The 25066-nt window shown below is 42.0% G+C and overlaps 1 protein-coding gene across 5 annotated transcripts in view; it reads left to right on the top strand.

The window, feature by feature from the left end:
• Window positions 1–419: 419 nt before the first annotated feature.
• Window positions 420–25066, top strand: part of IGF2BP2 (insulin like growth factor 2 mRNA binding protein 2) — a 182270-nt gene continuing 157623 nt past the window's right edge. For all 5 annotated transcript variants that reach the window (XM_049775863.1, XM_049775862.1, XM_049775861.1 and 2 more), the window contains exons 1-2: window positions 420–594; window positions 2158–2218. In XM_049775863.1, coding sequence (XP_049631820.1) covers window positions 420–594; window positions 2158–2218 — 236 coding nt within the window. The remainder of the gene's footprint in view (window positions 595–2157; window positions 2219–25066) is intronic.

Below are 25066 nucleotides of genomic sequence, written 5' to 3'. Positions count from 1 at the left end.
GCTCGCTCGCTCTCGGAGGCGCACACGGCCGGACAAACTCTCCCGGACTCTCCACGCGGCCGCCGCCGAGAGAGGGAGAGAGAGAGAGAGCGAGAGAGAGAGAGAGAGAAAGAGAGAGAGCGCTTTGTCCGCGCGCAGTCGCCACCGCCGCCGCCCGGCCCGTCCGGGACTCTGCCCCGAGGAGGCAGCCGCGCCGAGTCCCCGCCTCCGCCTCTGCCTCTGCCCCCGGGCGGGCCGCGGGTGCGGGTGTCGGGGGGCGGGCGGAGGGCGGGCAGGGGGCGGAGGAGGAGGAGGAGGACGGCGAGCAGGAGGAGGAGGACGAGGAGGAGGAGGCGCGGCGGAGAGGGCCGGGCCGGCGGCGAGGAGCGCTCGCTGGGTACCGGGCCGGGCAGCCGCGGGCTCCGGGCGACGGACGGAGGATGAACCAGCTGTACATCGGGAACCTGAGCCCCGCCGTTACCGCCGACGACCTCCGGCGGCTCTTCGGGGACAGGAAGCTGCCGCTGGCCGGACAGGTCCTGCTCAAGTCCGGCTACGCCTTCGTCGACTACCCGGACCAGAACTGGGCCATCCGCGCCATCGAGACCCTCTCGGGTGAGCCCGCGCGCCCAGCCCAGCCTTGCCCTGCCCGGCTCTGCTCAGCCCTGCCCGGCCCGGAGCGATCGGAGGTCCCGCACGCGCCCGCACCTCGCCTCTCCCGCGCGCCCCGACATCGCCCACCCGCACCCCCAAAAAACGCGAGCCCCGGGCTGCTCCGAAGGACCCCGGGGCTCGCTCTCCGGCTCGCTCGCTCTCCGGGGACACCCCTGGTTCCCTCGGAGCCCCCCACCCCCATCCCAGCCTCCGCCGAGCCCCCGTCTCCTTCCCCCACTTTGGCAGGAGCCCCCCGAAATCCTGCCGATCGATCGATCGATCTATCGATCGGACCTTTCACCTCCCCGAGCCAGCCTCGTGCCCAGGACCTGCCCGGCGCGCTCGCCTCCTGTGCGCCCCACCTTTCCGCGCCGGCCACCTCCCTCCCCACTTTCGGCACCCCCCCGTCCGAGCTACCTGCAGGCAGAGGAGAGGGTCGGGGTCTCGGGCCTGTCTCCCCAACTCCCGGCTTCTTCTCAAACGACTCTTCTCGCCCTCCCGGACCTCTCTCTCTCTCTCCAGAACGAACCCCCCTCTCCCGTCCCCTCGGGCTGGCTGCGCGTCTCCAGCACGGCTATTTTTCTCTGAATTTTTTGTCCGATTTTATTGAGACGAGCTCGGCTAGGGGGGCTTCCCGCCGCCGGCCCCCCCACCTCCCGCCCGGCCAGGAGCACCTTTGTACGAGGTGCCCTGGCTCAACTCGGTGGGGGCCCGGGCTGAGAACCGGGAAAGAGGCGACCGGGGGGCCAAGAGCGCGCCGGAGGAGCCCAGACGGGAGACGGAGCGCGACACACACACATACACACACACACACACACACCCACACACCCACACACCCTTTTACGCGCGCGCTCCCCCACTCGCCTTCGCCCCGACACCCCGACACCCAGAGCCTGGGGGGACCCCCAGGGCCCGAGCTCCGACTCTCGGGGAGCCCCTGCCCCACGGCGCGCGGGTGGGGGCAGGGCGGCGAGGTCCAGGGGGACACCCAGGGAGGGGGACCCCGGCAGGGACGCGGCCACGGTGGGGAAAGGCTCCCGCGCGTCTCGTCGGGGCCACCGCGTGGAGAGAAGCGTGCGTGCGGGGAGGGGAAGCTCGGCGGATTCCCGGGTTTTGGGGGGGGGGGTCCCCGGCAAGGCAAGGTGGGGACCCGGAGAGGCTGCGGGGCGCCTGGTTGAGTTGCCAGTGAGCTCATCCTTTCAAACTGGCGCCGCGCTTTATGAAATGTGTTTTTCCGGTAATGCCACCCACGACTCTCTCTTTCTACCTGGGGTGCGATCGGGCTCCCGCGGTCCCCCTTCTTCTCTGGGGGGAAAACGGGGCTCCCCGCCCGCCTTTCTTATCCCATTGGGAACCAAGTTTGGGTAAGCCCGAGTCGGGTTCCTGGAGACCCCTGGTGGGCACCCGCGGGCGCAACCCCGGAGCGCGTGGAGGTTGTGCGCGCGCCCCTCGTTTTAGAACCTTTTGCTCCTAGGAAAGAAGGTCCTGAGTGCTTTAATTTCTCTCTCTCTTTTTTTTTAAAAGGTAAAGTGGAATTGCATGGGAAAATCATGGAAGTTGATTACTCGGTCTCTAAAAAGCTCAGGTAAATAGATTTCGCTCTGTTATTTGGTGTTATTGGGTCGCCGTTTAAGGGACAAAACCCAATGCAGTCCGGTTATGAAAATGCATGGCTTAAAAAAAATAAAGACTTTTGTCCCTTTTGCTAGTGAAGATAGCATAGTTTAGACAGTTCCATCTTTTACTTTCATTATAGAAAGTGTTGGCTGTACTTGGCAATAGTTGGTGCCTTATGGGGAGTGGGGGTGGCGATTTCCCAGTTCTGTTCCCTTTGCTGGGATCAGTGAGCTTGTTTATCCGAAGTCGCCTCCCACCCCTCTCTCCTGTCCCTACCCCCCCCCCCAGCTCAGAGACAACAAATGCTTGTCAAGACTTCCTGTGAGAGGTTGAGAATAAATATTTACTGTGTCTGCTAAAATGCTTAACTAAACTTCACGATTAATTAGTTTTGTTTTTAAAGATAACTTCATATTAAATAATGAAATAATTTAGTTAGGGATCAGTACTTTGCGTAGCATTCTAAGGAAGGTAGGCAGTTGGACTTGGTTGGTAGTTAAAGGCAGACTTGGTCACTGAGTCTACTGGATATTGCTTCTGAGCATTTTGCTGTTTTTTTTTTTTTTTAAGGTGTTTGAAGCTGAAATCTATAGTTATAGTTAAGTGCACTGCTTTCATAAAGGAGTCAATTTTTTGAGCTTATGACACTGGAGGTTGTATCTTCTGTTCAGTGATTTGCTTACACGGGAGGGTCTGAGAAAATGAGAGAGAATATCTTTGTTTAAAGTTTACTGTAGACTTTATATTTGGGCCCTTTATTACTCATTCTAGATTTTTCCCCTATGTGTCGTAACTTAGTTTATATCCCATTCACATACATTTCTTCACCATTAGTCACCAAATAGCTTAACTGGGGATTCTGAGATCTTTGATTTACTACCTTTACAATTTTGTGATGGTTCAATAATGTTCCCCACTACTTGATTTTTGCCAGGATAAAAAGATTTGAAGGCAAATTATCCTAATTTTACAAATACTTGGGTTTTTTGTTAAAGAGATCTTAAGAATTGTCAATCACTTTCCCAGATAAGTTTTAACGTAAGCAGTAGAATATCTTCTCTTTTACAAATGATTCCGGAGCATGCCAGAAAAATGAAAACTTTTTGAAAAAGAGGTGAATGTTACGATTTGCATTTTCAAGTATAAAATAGTAATCCAGGTTGTGTCTCTAGGAAAATAACAAAGTGTAATTGATTAATTTTCAATTAAAAAGTCTACTTCTGAGTATTTAAATTTTTCATTTTATTTGCAAAATCTAAGTTGGAACTTTCTGGTATATTAGATATTTATTGTGAACTTTTAAAAGTATTTGTTTAACAATATTTTGAATTTTGATGAGTGTATTCAAGATTTGAAAGAACTACCCAAAGTATTTGATGTACTGTGGCTGCTTCTGGAAATGCCTGATTTGGGTGATGGGTGGTGGGGAGGCCTTTTATACCTGTCTGGTGATGTAAATAGTAAAAAAGTCTAGAATTTTAACTGATTTGTTATCTTATTTTGAGTTGTAGAATGCTTTATTTAATGAAACAATGTGAGTAAACTACTACGTTAAGGTTATTAATACCTACTCAAACTCTGAAATATGCTACTCTTTATAATATTTTTTCTTTATAAACTACAGAGCTGATTTGCTATGAATTGGATTGTTCTTTAATTTTGTGTTTGTACAAGAGATTAGAGTTATAAATATATCCTAAACTTTTAGTATTAAATAATTAACAGCATGGGACTTAGTCCTATTGTTAGCACGTGATCTCTTTGAACATGTGGGTCATTGGAAATACCTGGAAGAATAGTGAGATGTATGCTGTGTATGATTCAGTAGCCCAAGGATGGCTGACATACCAAATGTATGCATAAGCTGCTGTTGTACAAGATTGCATCAATTTTGATCGGATGGTTTTAATCTTTTCCCTTTTCCTTATTAGTTTAAAAGGCAGAAATGAATTACTTAGACTATAGGCTAAGGGAGAGATAGCTAATGACTGGTTATGTACTGAGTTCAGACTCCTGCGATGAGGCAGCTGTATGCTTTCAAGACTATCATGGTGGTGGCTTTCAAACTGCAGAATACTGTGACATTTGAAACCAACAGTTTTTATGTTCTGTGGTGTCCGGGTTTTTTTTGTTGTTGCATTTCTCTGAAAATTAACAAGTTAGAAGTAAATTTGTTGCTATTAAGTCAGTTCTGGGGTGTGTGTGTGTTTGTGTGTGTGTGTGTGTGTGTGTGTGTGTGTGTGTGTGTTGGTTGAAGTAAAAACGTGAAGAAAACAACATCCCATGGTTAATTTGCTTATAAAAAAAAATTCAGTTATTGAGTGCTCATTTTCTTTATATTCTTCCAATTGCTTTCTTTTTCTCAGGAATGAGGTTTAATAGCTAAACTCCAAGTAGCTTAAGCAGTGAACCTTTGGAAAGAGATGTTTTTACCTTATGTGATGAAGTTATGGCCATGTCATCTGTTTATCAATTGGATCCTTTGTTAATATTACTCAGTATCATTATAATATGCACTGTTATAGCCGACAGACTGAATACCATTATTTTCTCAGTCACTCAGAAGTAGAAAACTCTTCTTTTTTTGCCTATGTGTTTCATTATTGTCAAATGCAAATTATTGCAATGTATTTCATCTATTTATCTAACTTTCTAAGTTGTTTTTAGACTTAGTTGAATAAAAAAATCCTTAGTCTTTTTTTTTTCTTCATATATCTTGGTTATGTATATGAATCTAGGTTTCTTAAAAGAGGAAAAAAGCCTGATAAGCTTTAAAATTCTGTTAAAGGTTGTGGATATTTTCTTGATAGAAATTTTATTTCTGGGGGCCGGAGAGATAGCATGGAGGTAAGGCGTTTGCCTTTCATGCAGGAGGTCATCGGTTCGAATCCCGGCGTCCCATATGGTCCCCCGTGCCTGCCAGGAACAATTTCTGAGCCTGGAGCCAGGAATAATCTCTGAGCACTGCCGGGTGTGACCCAAAAACCACACAAAAAAAAAAAATTTATTTCTGATATTGATGAAAGATTAGTTTAAAAACATCTGTATATCTATCCATGCACAATATTTGTATAAATTGCTTTGAAGCTAAGACATGCAAATCTGACTTGTTTTGTAACTAAAGTTGAATGAATGAGAAACAAAACTCTGAAGAATGCAACTTCTGCCTACTTTTAGGAAGTAACTAAGTGATACTAGATATGCTTTCACTGAGATGCTGTGAATACTATGAGGTAGTGTAGGAAAAAACGATGAATTTGTCTTTCATGAGTTAAAAATCAGTAATTGTGTTCTCCAATGCAAATGAATCTGGTCTCCTATAGGAATGTTAAAGAAAACAGTATCTCAATTGTATTTTGCTTGTATGTATGACATTGTGTGTAGTTGAATTAAATACCAAAAAAGAAAGGAAAAAAACCCACCCAACCTCAAGCCCACCCTGCAACAAAAGCTTTTGCTGCATCAATTTTTAATTCGGAAGGAACAGAAAAGACTTTCTTGGGTCAAAATTACAAAGCAAATTTCTACTTCAAGAACTTGTTGAATTAAAACTTAATATCTAGATTTAATTTTATAGATTTCATCTGTGGATATTCCTACAAAGTATCTGATATAGTAGTATACAGTAACTTTGAATTAAACATTATTTTTAAAAGGCTAATACTTTTTGCATATAGTTTTAAGGAATATCAAAGAGCACTACACAATTTAGATATCTTTAGGAGATAAGAGAATGAAATAGAATAATGTAAAGAAAAATTACTTGTAATTTTGGTGATAATTAGATGTAACATATTTTCATTTAATATTTATAAAGGATTGGTCATTTGGTGTTTCTATGATACTTGGTTAAATATAAAATAAAGCAATGAAATTTACAAATCAGCATAGATTTTTATAAATTGTTTGATTTTTCTAATTCACCAAATCCATGTTAACTTTAAACTATTTTAGCCACATATCTATAAAGGTATAAAAGAACTGAATGTCTAGGCATTAATGTTAAAAGGCATTTGGCAATATGTTAAGACATTTTCCAAGTTGTATTTTTCAATAATTAATGATTCTTACAAGTATGGATGGCTCCAAGTTATCCAAGAAGGGATGAGCTTTGAGTTTTGCTTTTCAATATGTTTTTTTTTGCTTTTCAGTATGTTAAAGAAGATGAAGATCAGTGCTATTTTTTGTTTTTGTTTTTGTTTTTTGGGTCACACCCGGTGAATCTCAGGGGTTACGCCTGGCTCTGAGCTCAGAACTTGCTCCTGGCAGGCTCAGGGGACCATTTGGGATGCCGGGATTTGAACTGGGGTCTAGCCAAGTCCTATGTTGGCCGTGTGCAAGGCAAACACCCTACCACTGTGCTATTGTTCAGGCCCCCAGATCAGTGGTATTTTGCATCAAAAACAGAATGACTGAAAATTCAATTTATTTAAGAAGAAATATATATATTTTAGGTGGGGAGTCACATCCGGCAGTGCTCAGGTGTTACTCCTGGCTCTATGATCAGAAATCGCTCCTGGCAGGCTCGGGGGACCATATGGGATGCCGGGTTTCGAACCACCAACCTTCTGCATGCAAGGCAAATGCCTTACCTCCATGCTATCTTTCCGGCCCCAAGAAGAAATATTTTTAAAAGGATTTTAGAAGATTTAGACCTAATTGCATAGCACAATTAGCCCTTCACTATTATTTGAACAAATGTTTTAACTTTGTGAAGATTGCTTCAGTTTTTTATGTAGGGGATGTAAGTATTGTTAAGTTACTAAAAACTGTGTATAGAAGGCTAGTAACTTGAGCATGTTGATAAAGATTAAAAATGGAAAATAAAATTTTTACAGAAACTACATACATATATGTATTTGATAGTTTGCCATTTGCCGAGTATTTACTCTCTACTGCTGAATCACATTTTCAACATAGCTAATGAAATTCTCTAATAGTAAATAAGAGTAGTAATAGAGTAAATAAGAGTAGTTGGTCAGAGTTGTTAATAGCTAAGTGTGTCATCTCTGATTCAAAGGGGTGTGTACACAGGGATGTGTATGCATGTATATATGTCTGGGGAGTAGTAGTTTCAGATCTCAAGAGGGAAAAGAAGGGGCCGGGCGGTGGCGCTAGAGGTAAGGTGCCTGCCTTGCCTGCGCTAGCCTAGGATGGACCGCGGTTCGATCCCCGGCGTCCCATATGGTCCCCCAAGCCAGGAGTGCATAGCCAGGAGTAACCCCTGAGCGTCACCGGGTGTGGCCCAAAAAACAAACAAAAAAAAAAAGAGGGAAAAGAAGGAAACTTTATTGAGCAACAGTTGTTCTGAAATTTAGTTCTGATAAGGCAAATGAAAATCATAGGTGTTTGAACCTTGTCACAGAGGGAATCATGCAGTTATTTGCCTTGACTGAATCAGAACTCTTGGGGTGCTTAACCATGTGGAAGCCAGGCTACCATCATGTGTAGGGAATTTCTCAGTGAGCGTGCTGCTAGGCTGAGTCATGCTCAGCTAAATCTATTGCTATAATCTGTAGGATTTTATCTTGGAGATTCCTTCTAAGAGTGTTAGCTCTGTGATTGTATAAATGCTTGATCGCTCTATAAGCTGCTTTTTAAGTTTTGGAAAATGTAGTATTTAAGATGTGTTTCTTTCAGAAATTCTGTATTTGGGAAAGTAATGTATTTTATTTTGTGTAACGGCAGCAGTCAATTTCATTAGAAAAAAAACATGATTTCCCTGGTGATTGTTAAAAAAATTCGAAATTAAAATTGTTCTTTGACAAATTATACTTAAGTACTAAAAAGCGTTTCCCATGTTCTTTTTGGCAAAATAGAAGAAAGTGGAGGACTTGACTAAAGCAATTTGTAAACCCAGCTTTCTAAGATTTATAGTCAAAAATACAATCTTTCAAAAGTTGCTGTTGATTTCTTGACAAATGGGAGTTTTGGTCACTCCCAAATTTGGTTAAGTTTTTCGTCCTTCTCTTATTCACATTCATTTTCAAATTGGTTTTGGGTAGCCATTGAAAAGCAAACTAATAGCATATGAAAAACAAACACCTACCAGTAAAGACAAGTCTTCTCACATTCATCACCATTAAAATATTTTAAAAAATCTTTTACTTTATAATTTGACTTCATGCTTACAAAGTTGTAATTTTCATTTGGTGGCATGGATGGTATGGGTTCTATTTTGGGCATCAAAATTGCAGAGTGCTCAAGCATTATTTTTAAGGTTTTACTTTTCCTGTTTTGATGATGGACCTTAGTCTAGTTTTTTCATGAATTAGTTTCCCTTATAGAAAAATTAAAATTCTACTGTCCTTGAATTCATAGAGGAGGGGGAAATATAGCAACTTCTCTTACTGTGATTTAATTTGATGACATATTAAGATATAGAATGAACAGAACAATGAAAATGGATTGTTTGTGTCATGAGTAGGCAGTCAAGTCCAAAAACTAACCAACTGTTGATTATTTAATAGATACTTGATTTCTTCATCTAAGCTTCTGTTTTTTTTTCTTTGTTTTTCTTTTTAAATAATATCTTTATTTAAGCACCATGATTACAAACATGACGGTAGTTGGTTTCAGTCATAAAAAGAACAAGCTTCTGGTTTTTAAGAAATGATAAATTTTTCACTTTTGAGATAGGTTTTGTTAATCATGAGTTTTTTTATTTGTTCTGTACTTCCTGTAATGTAGACATTTAATTTGAGTTTTCTTATTCTGCTTACAATCAAGAACATTTTACAGACTTGAATGTAAATACTAAGTCTGCTAAATGAAAGTTAAGATTTCTAGTGATTGTTTTGAACTTTTTTTTTTTTGGTTTTGGTTTTGGGTCACACCCGGCAGCGCTCAGGGGTTACTCCTGGCTCTAAGCTCAGAAATCACTCCTGGCAGGCTCGGGGGACCATGTGGGATGCTGGGATTCGAACCACCATCCTTCTGCATGCACGCAAATGCCTTGCCTCCATGTTATCTCTCCAGTCCCTGTTTTGAACTTTTTAATATTTATCTGGTTCATAAGAAATACTGTACTGGGGCCGGAGAGATAGCATGGAGGTAAGGCCTTCTGCCTTTCATACAGAAGGTCATTGGTTCGAATCCCGGCATCCCATATGGTCCCCCGAGCCTGCCAGGAGCGATTTCTGAGCGTGGAGCTAGGAGTAACCCCTGAGCACTGCTGGGTGTGACCCCCCCCCCAAAAAAAAGAAATACTGTACTTATGTGCACAGAAATTTGTATAACATTATTATAATAAGAACAATATTTTTAGTTTTTATCATTGTTTATTAGTGTATATCTTCCTGTGAGAATTTTCTTGAGCAGAGTTTAGATTTTTCATCTTCATTTAATTATAATTGGAAAAATTGTATCATCATTCTCTGTGTTGACATATAAATAACAAGTAGCACTGTCCCAGGTAGATAGATGGGTGTTCTGTTTTGTTTTGTCTTGTTTTTGAGTCACTCCTAGGGATGCTCAGGAGTTACCCCTGGCTCTGCACTCCGAAATCACTCCTGGCAGGCTTGGGGGACCATAATGGGATGCAGAGGATTGAACTAGTTTAGCTATGTGCAAGGCAAATAAATGCCTTACTATTTCTCTGACTTAGTAGATGTATTTTTATGTGCTGCATCTTACATTCATTACAGTCTTTTCCACACACTGTTTCATTTATTTCAAATAATGTTTCTTTGAGACAATTATTACTCATTGACCATAGCTTTTTCCACAAACTGCATTTTATTTATTCTAAAGCATGTTTTTGGGAAGAAGATTGGATAGTTGATGCTATTCTTTTTTTAATTTAATAATTTGCCTAAGGCCACCTGGCTGTGAAGAAGTAAAACTAGTTCTAGAATCCAGCTCTTCTGATTGTTCAATCCAGCCTGATTTCCTTGTGTTAACTGTATTTCAGTCAGCCGAAAGGGTTCTTAAATTTACAGAATGCCATCCAACAGTGACGAACCTGAATGAATTTATTTGTGAGTGACCTCCTATGGCAATCTTACTCTTTTTTTTTTTTTTTTTGGGCCACACCCAGCATTGCTCAGGGGTTACTCCTGACTGGCTGCTCAGAAGTAGCTCCTGGCAGGCCACGGGGGACCATGTGGGATACCGGGATTCGAACCAACCACCTTAGGTTCTGGATCAGCTGCTTGCAAGGCAAACACCGCTGTGCTATCTCTCCGGGCCCGGCAATCTTACTCTTATAGATCCTGAGTATTGCATACATGTGTTTATTAACTTTTATCATGACCATGGCCATTTCCTAACCTTATTTCCTTCCTGTACCACCCTGACCAGTTGATCCCCTAGTCTGATTTCATGGCCCCTCACTTTTTTCACTTTTACCTGTTGCACCTGGGGCCTATCCTTGGGGCCCATTGAGACCATATATACCCTGATTGAGAATTGCTGTTGTTTACCAATTTTTTTTTTTGGTTTTGGGGTCACACCTGACAGCGCTCAGGGATTTACCAAATATTTACCAAATATTTTAAGTATTAAAATTTTATTTTAGGGGCCGAAGAGATAGCATGGAGGTAGGGTGTTTGCCTTGCATGCAGATGGATGGTGGTTTGTATCCCAGCATCCCATATATCTCCTGAGCCTGCCAGGAGCAATTTCTGAGCATAGAGCCAGGAGTAATCCCTGAGCACTACCTGGTGTGACTCAAAAACAAAACAAAAACAAAAACAAAAACAAATCATTTTATTGAGGCAATATTGACTTTACAGGAGGGTAAATTTTTATCTTAGGGGTATAGTGTGATACACCAGTCTACCACTAGAGTTCCTTGAAACTGTCCAGCAGAGGGGCCAGAGCAGTGGTGCAAGTGGTAGCGTGTCTGCCTTGTATGTGCTAACCTAGGACGTACTGCGGTTCAATCCCCCAGCATCCTGCATGGTCTCCCCAAGCCAGGAGCAGTTTCTGAGCGCATAGCCAGGAGTAACTCCTGAGCGTCACCGGGTGTGGCCCAAAAACCAAACAAGGAAAAACACAAACAAAAAACTATCCAGCAGATCCTTTCAGTCCATTTGTTCCAAAGAGTTTATATAAAAGTAATTAGAAACAAACATTATTTTAAAATTACCTGCACCATAAGGTTTAGTCATGCTTGCTTGCCCCATAGATAGAGTGGCATGGGTGGGGGCGATTCCAAACTCATCTGGTGGTGGTTGGTGATTGGTGTTGAAATGCTTTATCCCTCTCCCCAATAGGTGGTTCCTTGTGTTTTGAAATAGGGCATCTCAAAGAAAGATCTTTCTACTAACAGCTAAGCCTCCTGGATTGGGCAGAAGACTTTATCGTTAGTTGAGACTAAGTTCTCTGTACTAAAGAAAAGTTAGATGCAAGCTCAGGAAATCATTTGGCTCATTGCTGTAGGTCAAGATATGTTTCAGTTTAAGTGTTTTTAAGGTAACTGTCCTGGAGGTGGCTTTTCTCTCTAATTCCCTTTCTGTATTAATATGGCCTTTGGCTTCCCTCATGGGAATGTAATAGGATAGCTTCCATAAAGGTCTGAGTTCATTAATTATAAACACACTAAAAAGATATACTCTTTTTCTGCATTTATTTTTTTTTCCTTTAAGTTTTCAGAACTATTATGTTTATGGTGGTGGTAAAATGGAGCTAAGATACCAAGAACAAAATAGGTGAAAGATTATTTCTAACTCCCTATACATTTCTTTAACTTAATACTGACCAGAGGAAGGCATTGTTCCATGGAAATTTGATGCAAAGTTTGATAGGGGAATGTAAGAAGGTAAGTAAGACCTACTGAGTAACTTATAGATTAGACACTGGGCTGGGCCTTCTGGGAAAAGTTGCTTCATTTCTTTACTCGATAGGGCTGTAAAGCTACAGAGTCATAGCATTTCCTTCCACCTGACCAAACTTGCTTCAGAAAGACAGTGGTTGGATTACCCAGGTTGTCCATCTCATTTGAATACAGTCACAGTGTGCAGTATAGAAGGAATTTATGAGCAAGTGTACAGAGATCTTTTTCCTGTAATTTAGAATAAGAGAAAATTTACATATATTTGATACCTACTTTGAAGAAGCTGGTGGTTGAAGTTTGGTTGTTAATATATATATTAATATATATGTCGGGTTTTGGGTCATGCCCAGCAGTGCTCAGTAATCATTCTTGGTGAGCTCCAAACCCGAATTGGCTGTGGCCAAGGCAAACTTGCCACCAGCTGTACTGTCGGTCCTGGTTAATATTGTTGTTGTTGTTAATTTTTTGTTGTTTTTCTTTGTTTTTTTTTGTTTTTTTTTGTTTTGGGGTCGCATCCGGCAGTGCTCAGGGGTTACTCCTGGCTCTATGCTCAGAAATTGCTCCTGGCAGGCTCAGAGGACCTTCTGCATGAAAGGCAAACACTCTACCTCCATGCTATCTCTCTGGCTTCTGTTTTTTTTTTTTTTTTTCTGGTTTTTCAGGCCACACCCTTTTGATGCTCAGGGGTTACTCCTGGCTAAGCACTCAGAAATTGTCCCTGGCTTGGGGGATCATATTGGACGCCGGAGGATTGAACTGGGGTCCTTCCTTGACTAGCGCTTGCAAGCAGACACCTTACCTCTAGTGCCACCTCGCCGGCCCCAATTCTGCTAATATTTTTAAGTAAGAGTAATTAAAATGGAACTAGCAAGAAGTATTAGTCCTAATTTGCAGAAACTTTCTTGAAGTCTTATAGTAGAGGCATTTCTAAATGTATAATTTTTTTTTTTTTTTATCATTGTATGGCTGGAGTGAGAGCACAACAGGTTGGGCACTTGTTTTGCATGAAGCAGTTCAGGGTTCAATCCCCAGAATCTCATGAAGTCTCCTCAGTGTTCAAACCTTCAGCTCAGAGCCAGGAATAAGACCAGACCACTGCTGGGTATGCCCCTAAAATGAAAAACAAAAAACATTGTGATTGAAAGTTAAATGTAAAAACTCTGTATGTATGCTAAGTTGGGGGTAGAGAAATGGTGTCTGTATTCATGTCTTTAGTTCAGGTAATATATTTTTTTTTTTTTTGGTTTTTGGGCCACACCCGGTAACGCTCAGGAGTTGCTCCTGGCTATGTGCTCAGAAGTTGCTCCTGGCTTGGGGGACCATATGGGACACCGGGGGATCGAACCGCGGTCCGTCCAAGGCTAGCGCAGGCAAAGCAGGCACCTTACCTTTAGCGCCACCGCCCGGCCCCTCAGGTAATATTTTTAATCCTAAAAAAATCCAACAAAACAGCAGCAACAACAAAAGAACCCTTTAGATTTAGTTTTTTTTTTTTTTTTTAGTCTTAGAATTTTGCCCTAAGCTTGGGATACTTTTTTATTTTTATATTTAAAATAAAAAAAATTCTTTTTTTTTGTTTTTGTTTTTGTTTTTGTTTTTGTTTTGTTTTTGGGTCACACCCAGCAGCGCTCAGGGGTTACTCCTGCCTATGAGCTCAGAAATCACTCCTGGCAGGCTTGGGGGACCAATTAGGATGCCGGGATTTGAACCATCATCCTTCTGCATGCAAGACAAACATCTTACCTCCATGCTATCTGTCTGGCCCAATAAAAAATTATTATATTTAAAATTTAAAATAGGCCGGAGAGATAGCATGGAGGTAAGGCGTTTGCCTTTCTGCAGAAGGTCATCGGTTCGAATCCCGGCGTCCCATATGGTCCCCCGTGACTGCCAGGAGCAATTTCTGAGCCTGGAGCCAGGAGTAACCTCTGAGCACTGCCGGGTGTGACCCAAAAACCACAATTTTTTTAAAATATATATAAAATATTTTTATATTTAAAATTAAATTAGAGGTTCTGAGCCATAATACAGTGGGATATGGTCTCTGCCTGTGGCTGACCTGGTTTTGATCCCCGGCATCCTGTGTGGTCCCCCAGGCACCACCAGGAGTAACTCCTGAGCACTGTCAGGTGTGGTTCACCTATAAAATTGACTCAGATAAGAAGATTGTGCAGATTACTTTTTGTGAAATTATTGTTATTTATTTATTTATTTATTTATTTATTTATTTATTTATTTATTTATTTATTTATTTATTTTTTGGTTTTTGGTTTTTGGGCCACACCCGGCGTTGCTCAGGGGTTAGTCCTGTCTGTCTGCTCAGAAATAGCTTAGCTCCTGGCAGGCATGGGGGGGGGGGAGGGAGACCATATGGGACACCGGGATTCGAACCAACCATCTTTGGTCCTGAATCGGCTGCTTGCAAGGCAAACGCCGTTGTGCTATCTCTCCGGGCCCGAATTATTGTTATTTTTTAACATTAGCAATTTAAAAACTTTCTTTTTTTTTTTTTTTTTTTTTTGGTTTTTGGGTCACACCCGGTGGTGCTCAGGGGTTACTCCTGGCTGTCTGCTCAGAAATAGCTCCTGGCAGGCACGGGGGACCATATGGGACACCGGGATTCGAACCAACCACCTTTGGTCCTGGATCGGCTGCTTGCAAGGCAAACACCGCTGTGCTGTCTCTCCGGGCCCAAGAATAATTTTTAAAATTTATTGTAAGATAGAAAATAATGTCTGTTCTCCTTCAACAACCTCTAGTAGGGCCAGGAATGTAGCTCAGCAGTATAGCATTGCCTTTCATGTATGAAACCTTTAATTAATTCCATACTCCATAAGCAAAGCAAAACAAAACAAAGTAGATTGTCTAGAAGAGCTTAAATTATTACCAGAAAAGATCTGTTTGTTGCCATGTTAAATATTTTTACTTTTTCTCTATGAAGTTCAAGGAAAATATATGTAATTGGTAATCCAGTGAACAGGTTAATAATCTCAAGCAAATTAATGAAATAAAGAAATATTTGAAAACAGACTATGTTATACTTTTGGTAATACATGAAGACCTGTTGCTTTTGTTCCTCTTGATGTTTGTCTTTTTAATAATATATGATGTATATAATAATATATAGTATACAATGTATATAAGTATGTATATTTACACATATGTATGTATATTTTTTGAGCCATAATTGGCGGCACTCAGGCATTACTCCTGACTCTTTACTCAGAAATCACCCCACCTGGAAGACTAGGGGGACCATATGGGATGCTGGGGATCAAATCCTGGCCAGCGTCATGCAAGGCAACAGCATTACCTGCTTTTCTATCACTCCAGCCCCAATAATGCATAATTTTAAATAATATTTCTTCATCATTCTATCGATAAAGTTTTGGCATAAAAGGTTTGTGCATTTTTGAGAGTCAGAAATAGAGCAAGAGACATTGAAAAAAGAAATGCAGGGGCCTGATCAATAGTACAGCAGTAGGGCATGTGCCTAGCACTTGGCCAACCCCAGGCGGACCCCATTTTGATTCCTCACATTTCATATGATCCCTTAAGCCTGTCAGGAGTTATTTCTGAGCGTAGAGCCAGAAGTAACACTGAGCACTGCCAGGTGTGACCCGAAAACTCCCCCAAAATGCAATTCAGCCCTTTTGGTTATTAAGAAGGAAGGGAAGAAATGAAGAGGAAGCAAAGGATTGGAGAGGTGGGTGGCCTTAGAAGCCTAGGTATTTCATTAAGATATTCTGCTGTTCCTATATTTTCTTTATAACTGCAGAGAATGAGGGGAAGACTGGACCTCACAATGTAGAAGTCATGGGTGATTTCATTGGTGACAGCAGAACTGGTTATCTCACTCTTCTGTAAGCATAAACTTCTGTAAGCATACTCTTCTGTAAGCATAAGTCTTTTTTTTTTTGGTTTTTGGGCCACACCTGGTGACGCTCAGGGGTTACTCCTGGCTATGCGCTCAGAAGTCGCTCCTGGCTTGGGGGACCATATGGGACGCCGGGGGATCGAACTGCTGTCCATCCTAGGCTAGCGCTGGCAAGACAGACACCTTATCTCTAGCGCCACCACGCCGGCCCCAGCATAAGTCTTTAAAGAAGAAGTTACTCTTCTTTGACTTTTAAACACTGGAGCATGTGGATGCCCCCACGGAAGGGTTTGCATTTCTTTCTAGGATGCTCTGCACTGACCACTTCCTCTCTCTTTCCCTTTTTTTTTTTCTTCTTCTCAGGTGCATTTCTGTGGGGATGGCTGAGCAGGGCTAGCAGGTATCTGGTGTGTAGACCTGCTTCCAGCCTGGTGCCCCTACTTTGACTAAAGATGGGGGAAGCCAGGAAGACATGTGTGTGCTTGCTCAGTGTGTTGGAATGTATGGGTTCCCTGACTTAGTCTTACTAGGAATGTGCACCAGACATGCTTCGCAGTTCTTTTAGGAGTCAAACATTCTGGGCTTTGGTAAGTGGTTAAAAGTTTGGGAAGGAATTTCCTTGTGCTGTAAGTTGAGGTCACTTTTTGTTGTTATTCATCTTGTGAAATGCAATTGTTTTTTGTAAAGGAAAAATAAGTTTTTTGGGGGACCATACCTGATGGTGCCTATGGGAACTCCTGGATTTGCACTCAGGAATTACTCCTGGTGATGATCAGGGGACCTTACAAGATGCTGGGGTTCTAATCCAGGTCAGCCACTTAGAGGGTTAAGATCCTACCCGCTATACTATCACTTTGATTCCTGTTATTGTTGTTTTAAACATTTGGGTGACGGAGACAGATGAATGCATAAATAATACAGCCTTTCTCCTGGCTGAGCTTCCCACTCTTTTTAGTGATGTTTTAAAATCATGGGCACTGAGTTTGCAAACTACTTCTAGGAACTAAATAGATAGTGAAGCATCTTTAAAACTCAAGTCCTCTCAATTAATATGAATTTAGTTTCTTTTAAGGAATAAAGAACAAGATTATTTGTGTTTTTTTTTTTTTTTTTTTTGAGAGTGACTGTCCCCAAGTTTTCAGGGAACCTGGCCCAGTTTGCAAGGTTCAGTGCTTGGGCCCTGTGGTGCTGCTCAAGCCCTGTAGTGCTGGGACCAAGAGGTCCAGATGGCGTTATTATTTAGGGGGCTTCCAGAGGTGCTGTTGAGGGCTATACTGTGCTGGGTGTGTTGTATGCTTTGCACCTGTGCTGTCTCCTGACTCTGATGCCATTTTCCTGCTTCTTTAATTAGAAGTTTTAAAAAAAAATTTTAGTGCTTAATATTTTATTCATTTTTTGGTCTGTTTTTTGGTTCATATCCAGCAATGCTCAGGATTTACTCCTGGCTCTATGCTCTAGGGATCACTCTGATGGGCCTCTGGGAAATATATGTGGTGCAGGGGATAGAATTAGCATCGACTGCATGCAAGAAATGTGTCCTAATTGCTGTACTATTTCTCTCTCCTGTTACCCTTCCCCAAAGCCAATGCTAATCTTAGGGTCCCTCTTTTTTTTTTTTTAATTAGATATAACAAGTGCTGGTTGCTCAGTTATATGAACTCAAGACTATTGTGATAACTAAGAGTGGCACACACCAGTTTGTGGTGCTCCCAGGGCAGGAGTTACACACTTAGTGGCAGTGTGTGGGGTGCTCAAAGCTGAGTGGCACTATTTAGTATAGGGTAGAATGTTGAAAACAGATCTTTTACATAATGTTTGAAAGGTGAATATGCCTTGTAGCTAAGGACATTGAAAGTTCTATGGATTATGTGCCTGAATTAACACCGTGAATTAAGGCCAAAGTAAATGAAAACTACAGGTTTCCTAAAGGATATTATTGAAAACAGTAATTATTGAAAAATAATAATAATATTGAAAACAAATAGCAGCTATCTTTGCAGGGCCAGAGTGGTGACGCAGCGGTAAGGTGCTTGCCTTGCACACATCTGACCTAGGGACTGCCGTTCGATCCTCCAGTGTCCCATATGGTCCCCCTAGCCAGGAGCAATTGCTGAGTGCATAGCCAGGAGTAACCCCCTGAGCGTCAACGGATGTGGCCCAAAATCCAAAAAGAAAAAGTATCTTTGGGGCCACAGTGGATAAGCCCTTGCCATACTTGTGGCCTATTGGAGTTGATCTCTGGCATCCTTCATGGTCCCCCTAGCTTCACTAGGCATGGCCCCCAAAACAAAATTTTGCATGTAATATATGCCCTATAGTTTATATGTAGACTGAGACACCTTTTTAATAATTTGACATCTTGGAGAACCAAGTTAGCTAGTCATTTAGGGAAAGTCATATACAATGGGAACTCAGGATTTCTGTTAGTCTTCCCTCTTTTGTGATAATAGTTCTAAGAGCTTCCTAAAGTTACTTGACCAATTGCCCCCCTTTCAGGAGAAACAATCACTCACCTTCTGGAAAGGTGCTTTTTTTTTCTTGGTTGAGGAGGACACACCTGGTGCTCAGAAGTTAGTCCTGGCAGGCTCCGTGGACCTTATGGAACACCAGGGATAGAATCTGGGTCAGCAAAGCAAATGCTTTACCAGTTCTGGCCCCAGAAAAGTGCGTATGTATGTATGTATGTATGTATGTATGTATGTATGTATGTATGTATGTATGTATGTATGTATGTATTGTCTTTCGGGTCACACCCGGCAGCACTCAGGGGCCACTCCTGGCTCCACGCTCGAAAATTGCCCCTGGCAGGCTCAGGGGACCACATGGGATGCTGGGACTCAAACCACAGTCCCTCTGCATGCAAGGCGAACGCCCTACCTTCATGCTATCTCTCTGGCCTTGAAAAGTGCCTTTTTAAAGTGAACATCCAGAACTGTGCCTTAGACGACCCCCTGTAGCCCCAGAATGGTAACACTCACTTTCAGAAACCTTGATCTAAATGACCAATAGGTTCATGAAAATACTCAACTGTTTTTTTTTTTTGTTTTTTGGGCCACACCCATTTGATGCTCAGGGGCTACTCCTGGCTATGCGCTCAGAAGTCGCTCCTGGCTTGGGGGGACCATATGGGACGCCAGGGGATCGAACCGCGGTCCGTCCTACGCTAGCGCTTGCAAGGCAGACACCTTACCTCTAGCGCCACCTTCCCGGCCCCTCAACTCTGTTTTTTTGTTTTTTTTTTTAATTCTGGCTTTGAAGTCACACCTGACAGCACTCAGGGGCTGCTCCTTTATTCCTGGCTCTGTGCCCAGACTCACTCCTGGCAGTTCTTGGAGAACCACATGTGACACTGGGAGGACCATTTGTGGTGCTAGGGATTGAACTATGGTCTGCATTACTCCCTGTACTGTCTCTCTGCTTCTGCAACAGTCAACTGTTTTGTGGTCTGTTTCATTTTGATTTTGGGCCACATCTGGCAGTGCTCTGCTTAGTAGTTACTCCTGGATCTGCACTGAAGGGTTTTCAGAAACCATATGGTATCCCAGGGATCAAATATGGGTGCTCCATATGCAAGTCAAGTGCCCTATCTGCTGTACTATCACTTTGGCCCCTCCAACTCTGTTTTTATGCCTGGCCTTCTTCATTTGTTTGTTTGGTGAGCCACTCACAGCTCTGTGCTCAAGGTTCGCTCTTGGAGATTGCTCTCAGTGGTTCATGTGCGATGGGATTAAACATGGGCCTCTGCTTCAGGTTTTAATATATCTATATCTATCATATATGTACACATACATACTTTTAAAATTGTAAACCATATTTTGTTGCAGTATCATTGCTTTGGAGCGCTGTGGGATTTCAGGAGTATGGACCTCACCACACTTGTCACCAAAAACCCACTGTCAAAAGGACATGTTCCTCAGTCTCTGTTTTCTCTTTCCCTCTGGTAATCATAGTTTTTATAAAGTCTTTTTTCTTTGTTTTGTTTTTGTTTGTTTTTGGGCATCACTTAGGGGTTATTCCTGGCTCTGTGCTCAGAAATCATCCCTGCCAGGCTCAGGGGACCATAGGGTTACCTGGAATCAACCCCGGGTCTGTCCTGTGTTGGCCTTGTGCAAGGCAAATGCCTTACCACTGTTCTATCTCTTCAGCCCCCACCCCCATTTTGTTTTTTGGGCCACACCTGGTGACACTCAGGGGTTACTTCTGGCTGTGTGCTCACAAATTGCTCCTGGCTTGGGGGACCATATGGGACGCTGGGAGATCAAACCGCAGTCTGTCCTAGGCCAACACTTGTGCCACCGCTCTCGTTCACCAGCTTCAGTTTTTATTTTCCCTGTAAAATGTTAATTTTTCTTCTTATAAAACACTAATTGTTCCCTCTCAGACTTGCTGGAAAGATGATTTTTCTGGGCCTAAGTTGCAAGGTTTAAAACTTGGTTTAAAACTTTTTTTTGTGGTATTTTTTTTTGGGGGGGGGGGTCACACCCAGCAATGCTCAGGGGTTATTCCTGGCTCCAGGCTCAGAAATTGCTCCTGGCAGGCACGGGGGATCATATGGGATGCCAGGATTCGAACCGATGACCTCCTGCATGAAAGGCAAACACCTCGTACATTGAGTGTAACAAACCCTAAACGGTTTCAAAAGACATAAAATGGACAGGTATTTCTTTAGAATATTTTGTATTTTTTCTCTGACAGCTATAAGTCTTACCAAATATTCCCTTATACAGTGATGATTCTAACCATTTTTTATCTTCTCTTTATGAGCTGTTCAATAAGGAATTTTGGTGAAAGAGTCCCCCAGTTTAATGCTTATGATTGAACCATGTCATGGGGATTGCTGGACTTATTCTTACAGCCCCCATATGCGCCAATTGCGCCACTTGGCATTGCTCCTTTTTTGCATTGGCACATTAAAATGGGAAAATACTATACATACAAATAAGATCCTATCTAATAGAGATTGGAACACACAAATCTTGTAGTGCAAAGGGACCTTACACCCTGAACATTGACATAATGACCTGGCACAGGCCTCAGAAGAAAGGGCATTTTCTATTCACCCCTGAACCAGGAAAGCCATCCACGAAACATCCAGGTTTGTCTATAACATCACCTGGAAGCAACCCTCTACAACGGAAGACCCTACCACTGCTAAGACATCGACCTGCTCAAGAGACTTCCCTTAACACTGAGAAGACTTAAAAACAATAACGACCTGCTTACAGGACAGGGCTTCCTGCATTACCCTTTAATTGTGAGGTGAAACGAGAGGACATTCCACGCCCTGACTTCAATGTTGGATATGCAATTCCAGGATCTTTAATACAGAAACATGATACCAACAACAGAGACTGTGAAAAAATAAAAGTGTGTTGGCACTACAATGTCTTGTATTGGACGATCTAGCTTGCCTGGAGCCTAGAGTTGGTCTTATGCCAGGAAACTTCAGGGATAGGGTCTCTTTGTATTTAGGCCAAGGTTATTCCTTTCCATGCCCCTATGAAAACAACAATTGCCACTCTAACACTGTTTTTACTGTGCTCCTTTGACTCTAATCCTTAAAAAAAAAACACTTAAAATTTGAGGTTAACTTAAGCTAATATGCATGTACATGGAAATGTAAAAAATACTATGCCTCTAATGTTTAAGGAGTTACGTAAGTTTTATGGCTTTAGATTGCCTTGTGTGCTGTTAAGAAATATAATGTGTTACAATCTGGGGACTTGAGGGACAAAAGTAATTGTATATGAATTCTGTTTTACTTATCTTAATGTTCTTTGGCTGAAAGTTCAAAGTTAAGATATCAGCAAGGGGACTTCTTAGAATTATGTTATGGGTGATTGTCCTTCCACTGTAACTTTACCTTGTCCTCTTTCTTTGCATCTTTGTTCTCATAATTAAAAATAAAAAATTAAAAAAAAAGGCAAACACCTTACCTCTATGCTATCTCTCCGGCCCCGGTTTAAAACTTATAAGGTTTAAAACTTCAGTGATATATATATATACAATGGAATACTACATAGCTGTAAGGAACAATGTAGTCATGCAATTTACAGCTATATGAATGGAACTGGAAGATATTATGCTACATAAAGTAAGCCAGAGAAGATAGATAAACACAGAGTGATATCACTTATATGTGGTATTTCAGAGTATAACGAGGAGAAGGAAAAAAACTGAGTAGAATAGGAGAAACACAAATATAAAAGAATGGGGCCCAGGGGCCAAGAGGTTTCACGTGCATTGGTAGTGTTAAAAAAGGACAGAACTAGATATTCAAGCCAACAGTCGATTAACAGTGGAATCTGGGGCCGGAGAGATAGCATGGAGGTAAGGCATTTGCCTTTCATGCAGAAGGATGGTGGTTCAAATCCCAGCGTTCCATATGGTCCTCTGTGCCTGTCAGGGGCGATTTCTGAGCATAGAGCCAGGAGGAACCCCTGAGCGCTGCTGGGTGTTGACACAAAAAAACCAAACCAAACCAAACAAACAAACAAACAAAAAAACAAACAGTGGAATCAAGAGACCCAAACTTTAACAATCTAAACTTAAAAAAAAAAACACAAAAACAGTTATATAGCCAGGCTGAGGGGGGGGGGGGCAAGGGGGTAGTATGTGATGCACTTGGGGAGCATTGGTGGAAGGATAATATGGACACTGGTAGTGGGATTGGCCCTGATTAATTTATTTCAGAACCCAGCTATGAAGGACTTTGTAAATCACAGCTATTTCAATAAAATTAAAATAAAAAAAGTGGGGGCTGGAGAGCTAGCACAGCAGCGTTTGCCTTGCAAACAGCCGATTCAGGACCTAAGGTGGTTGGTTCGAATCCCGGCATCTCATATGGTCCCCCGTGTCTGCCAGGAGCTATTTTTGAGCAGATAGCCAGGAGTAACCCCTGAGCACCGCCGGGTTGTGGCCCCAAAACCAAAATAAAGAAATAAATAAAAAATAAAAAAGTGGTCTTCAATTGAAGATTCAATAAAGAGGTTTGTCAATTTTTTACAAGCAACCCAGAGTCTTTCTTACTATTTTTGTAACTGGGTGAGGTCTGATTTGTCTAGAATTATGCCATAGTGGTTACCCATGGTCTGTGAAGAGAAAAATATATTTACTTTAAAATCATTGGTTTTCTAAGAAATATACCACTTACTGTACCAAATGTCACTAAATTGTTATCGTGCAAAATATAGTGGTAAACTGATACCAGACAAGCCAATAGAAATACAAAACATCAAGTCCTCTAACTTTGGTGCCTTGCCTTTATTATACATTTCTTTTTGTTTGTTTGTTTGTTTTGTTTTTTTGGGTCACACCTGGCAGCATTCAGGGGTTCCTCCAGGCAGGCTCAGGGGACCATATGGGATGCCAGGATTCAAACCACCGACCTTCTGCATGCAAGGCAAATGCCTTACCTCCATGCTATCTCTCCGGCCCCTTATTTCTTTTTTTTTTTTTAAGTATAACTTTAGTTAAGCACCATGATTACAAACATGATTGTAGTAGGGTTTCAGTTATAAAGAGAATACCCCCCTTCACCAGTACAACATTCCCACCACCAATGCCCCCCCAACTTCCTCCTCCCCCACCCTCTGCCTGTATTCCTGACAGACATTCTACTTCTCTCACTTACTAACATTGTCATGATAGTTCTTAGTGTAGTTATTTCTTTTACTGCAGTCACCACTTTTTGTAGTGAGCTGCATATTGTGAGCTGGTCCTTCCAGCCCTTATCTTTATTGTCTCTGGGCATTGCTAAAATAATATATTTTTATTTTTCTTAAAACATATAGATGAGTGAGACTATTCTCTCTCCCTCTAACTTATTTCACTCAGCATAGTAGTTACCATGTGCATCCATGTATAGAAAAATTTCATGACATCATCTCTTCTGATGGCTGCATAATATTCCATTGTGTATAGGTGTCACAGTCATTCATCTGTTGGAGGACATCTTGGTTGTTTCCAGATTCTGGCTATTGTAAATAGCACTGCAAAGAATATAGGTGTGAAGAAGGCATTTTTGTATTGTGTTTTTTTATTCCTAGGGTATATCCTTAGGAGTGGTATAGCTGGAACATATGGGAGCTTTATTTCCAGTTTTTTGAGGAATCTCCATATTGTTTTCTATAAAGGCTGGACTAGACAGCATTCTCACCAGCAGTGAGTGAGAGTTTCTTTCTTCCCACATCCCCACCAGCACCGAGTGTTTTTGTTCTTTGTGATGTGTGCCAGTCTTTGTGGTGTGAGATGGTACCTCATAGTTGTTTTGATTTGTATCTCCCTGATGATTAGGGATGAGGAGCATTTTTTCATGTGCCTTTTGACCATTTGAATTTCTTCTTTGAGAAATTGTCTGTTCATTTCTTCTTCCCTTTTTTTGATGAGGTTAGGTATTTTTTTCTTGTTAAGTTCAGTCAGTACCTTGTATATCTTCGATATTGGCCCCTTATTTGATGGGTATTAGGTGAATAGTTTCTCCCATTCTGTGAGTGGCTTTTATACACTAGCCACTATTTCCTTTGAGGTGCAGAAGCTTTTCAGCTTAATATAGTCCCATCTATTTATCTCTGCTTCCACTTGTTTGGAGAGTGATGTTTCCTCCTTGAAGATGCCTTTGGCTCAGTGTCCTGGAGTGTTTTACCTACGTATTATTCTATATACCTTATGGTTTTAGATCTGATATCAAGATCTTTAATCCATTTGGATTTGACCTTTGTGCATGGTATTAGATGGAGGTCTAAGTTCGTTTTTTTGCATATGGCTGACCAGTTGTCTCAACAGCACTGTTGAAGAGGCTTTCCTTGCTCCATTTTGCATTTCTTGCCCCTTTATCAAAGATTACCATATTTGCCGGCGTATAAGATGACCAGGCATATAAGATGACCCCCTAATTTTGCAGTTAAAACATAGGTTTAGGCCTATATTCGGTGTATCAGAAAGAACGTTCCTGTGCTGCAACTGTATGTACCACAGTGAGCCAATCACAACAAGCAAAGGTTCAAAGGTTCTACTGTAATAGACTTCCTCTCTGACTCTGGCCAATCTGAGCAGGCTTTTTACAGTGTAGATTCGGGTCCAGAACATTGTCTAATTTGCATGCATAAAAAGCCTGCTTGGATTGGCTGAGTTAGAGAGGCGGTCCAAGCAGCCTTGCAGTG

This window comes from Suncus etruscus, chromosome 6, assembly GCF_024139225.1.
Source record: "Suncus etruscus isolate mSunEtr1 chromosome 6, mSunEtr1.pri.cur, whole genome shotgun sequence".
In the NCBI taxonomy this organism is placed as follows: domain Eukaryota; kingdom Metazoa; phylum Chordata; class Mammalia; order Eulipotyphla; family Soricidae; genus Suncus; species Suncus etruscus.
The sequence above is the reverse complement of the archived record's forward strand: the minus strand, read 5'-3'. Positions and strand labels throughout refer to the sequence as shown.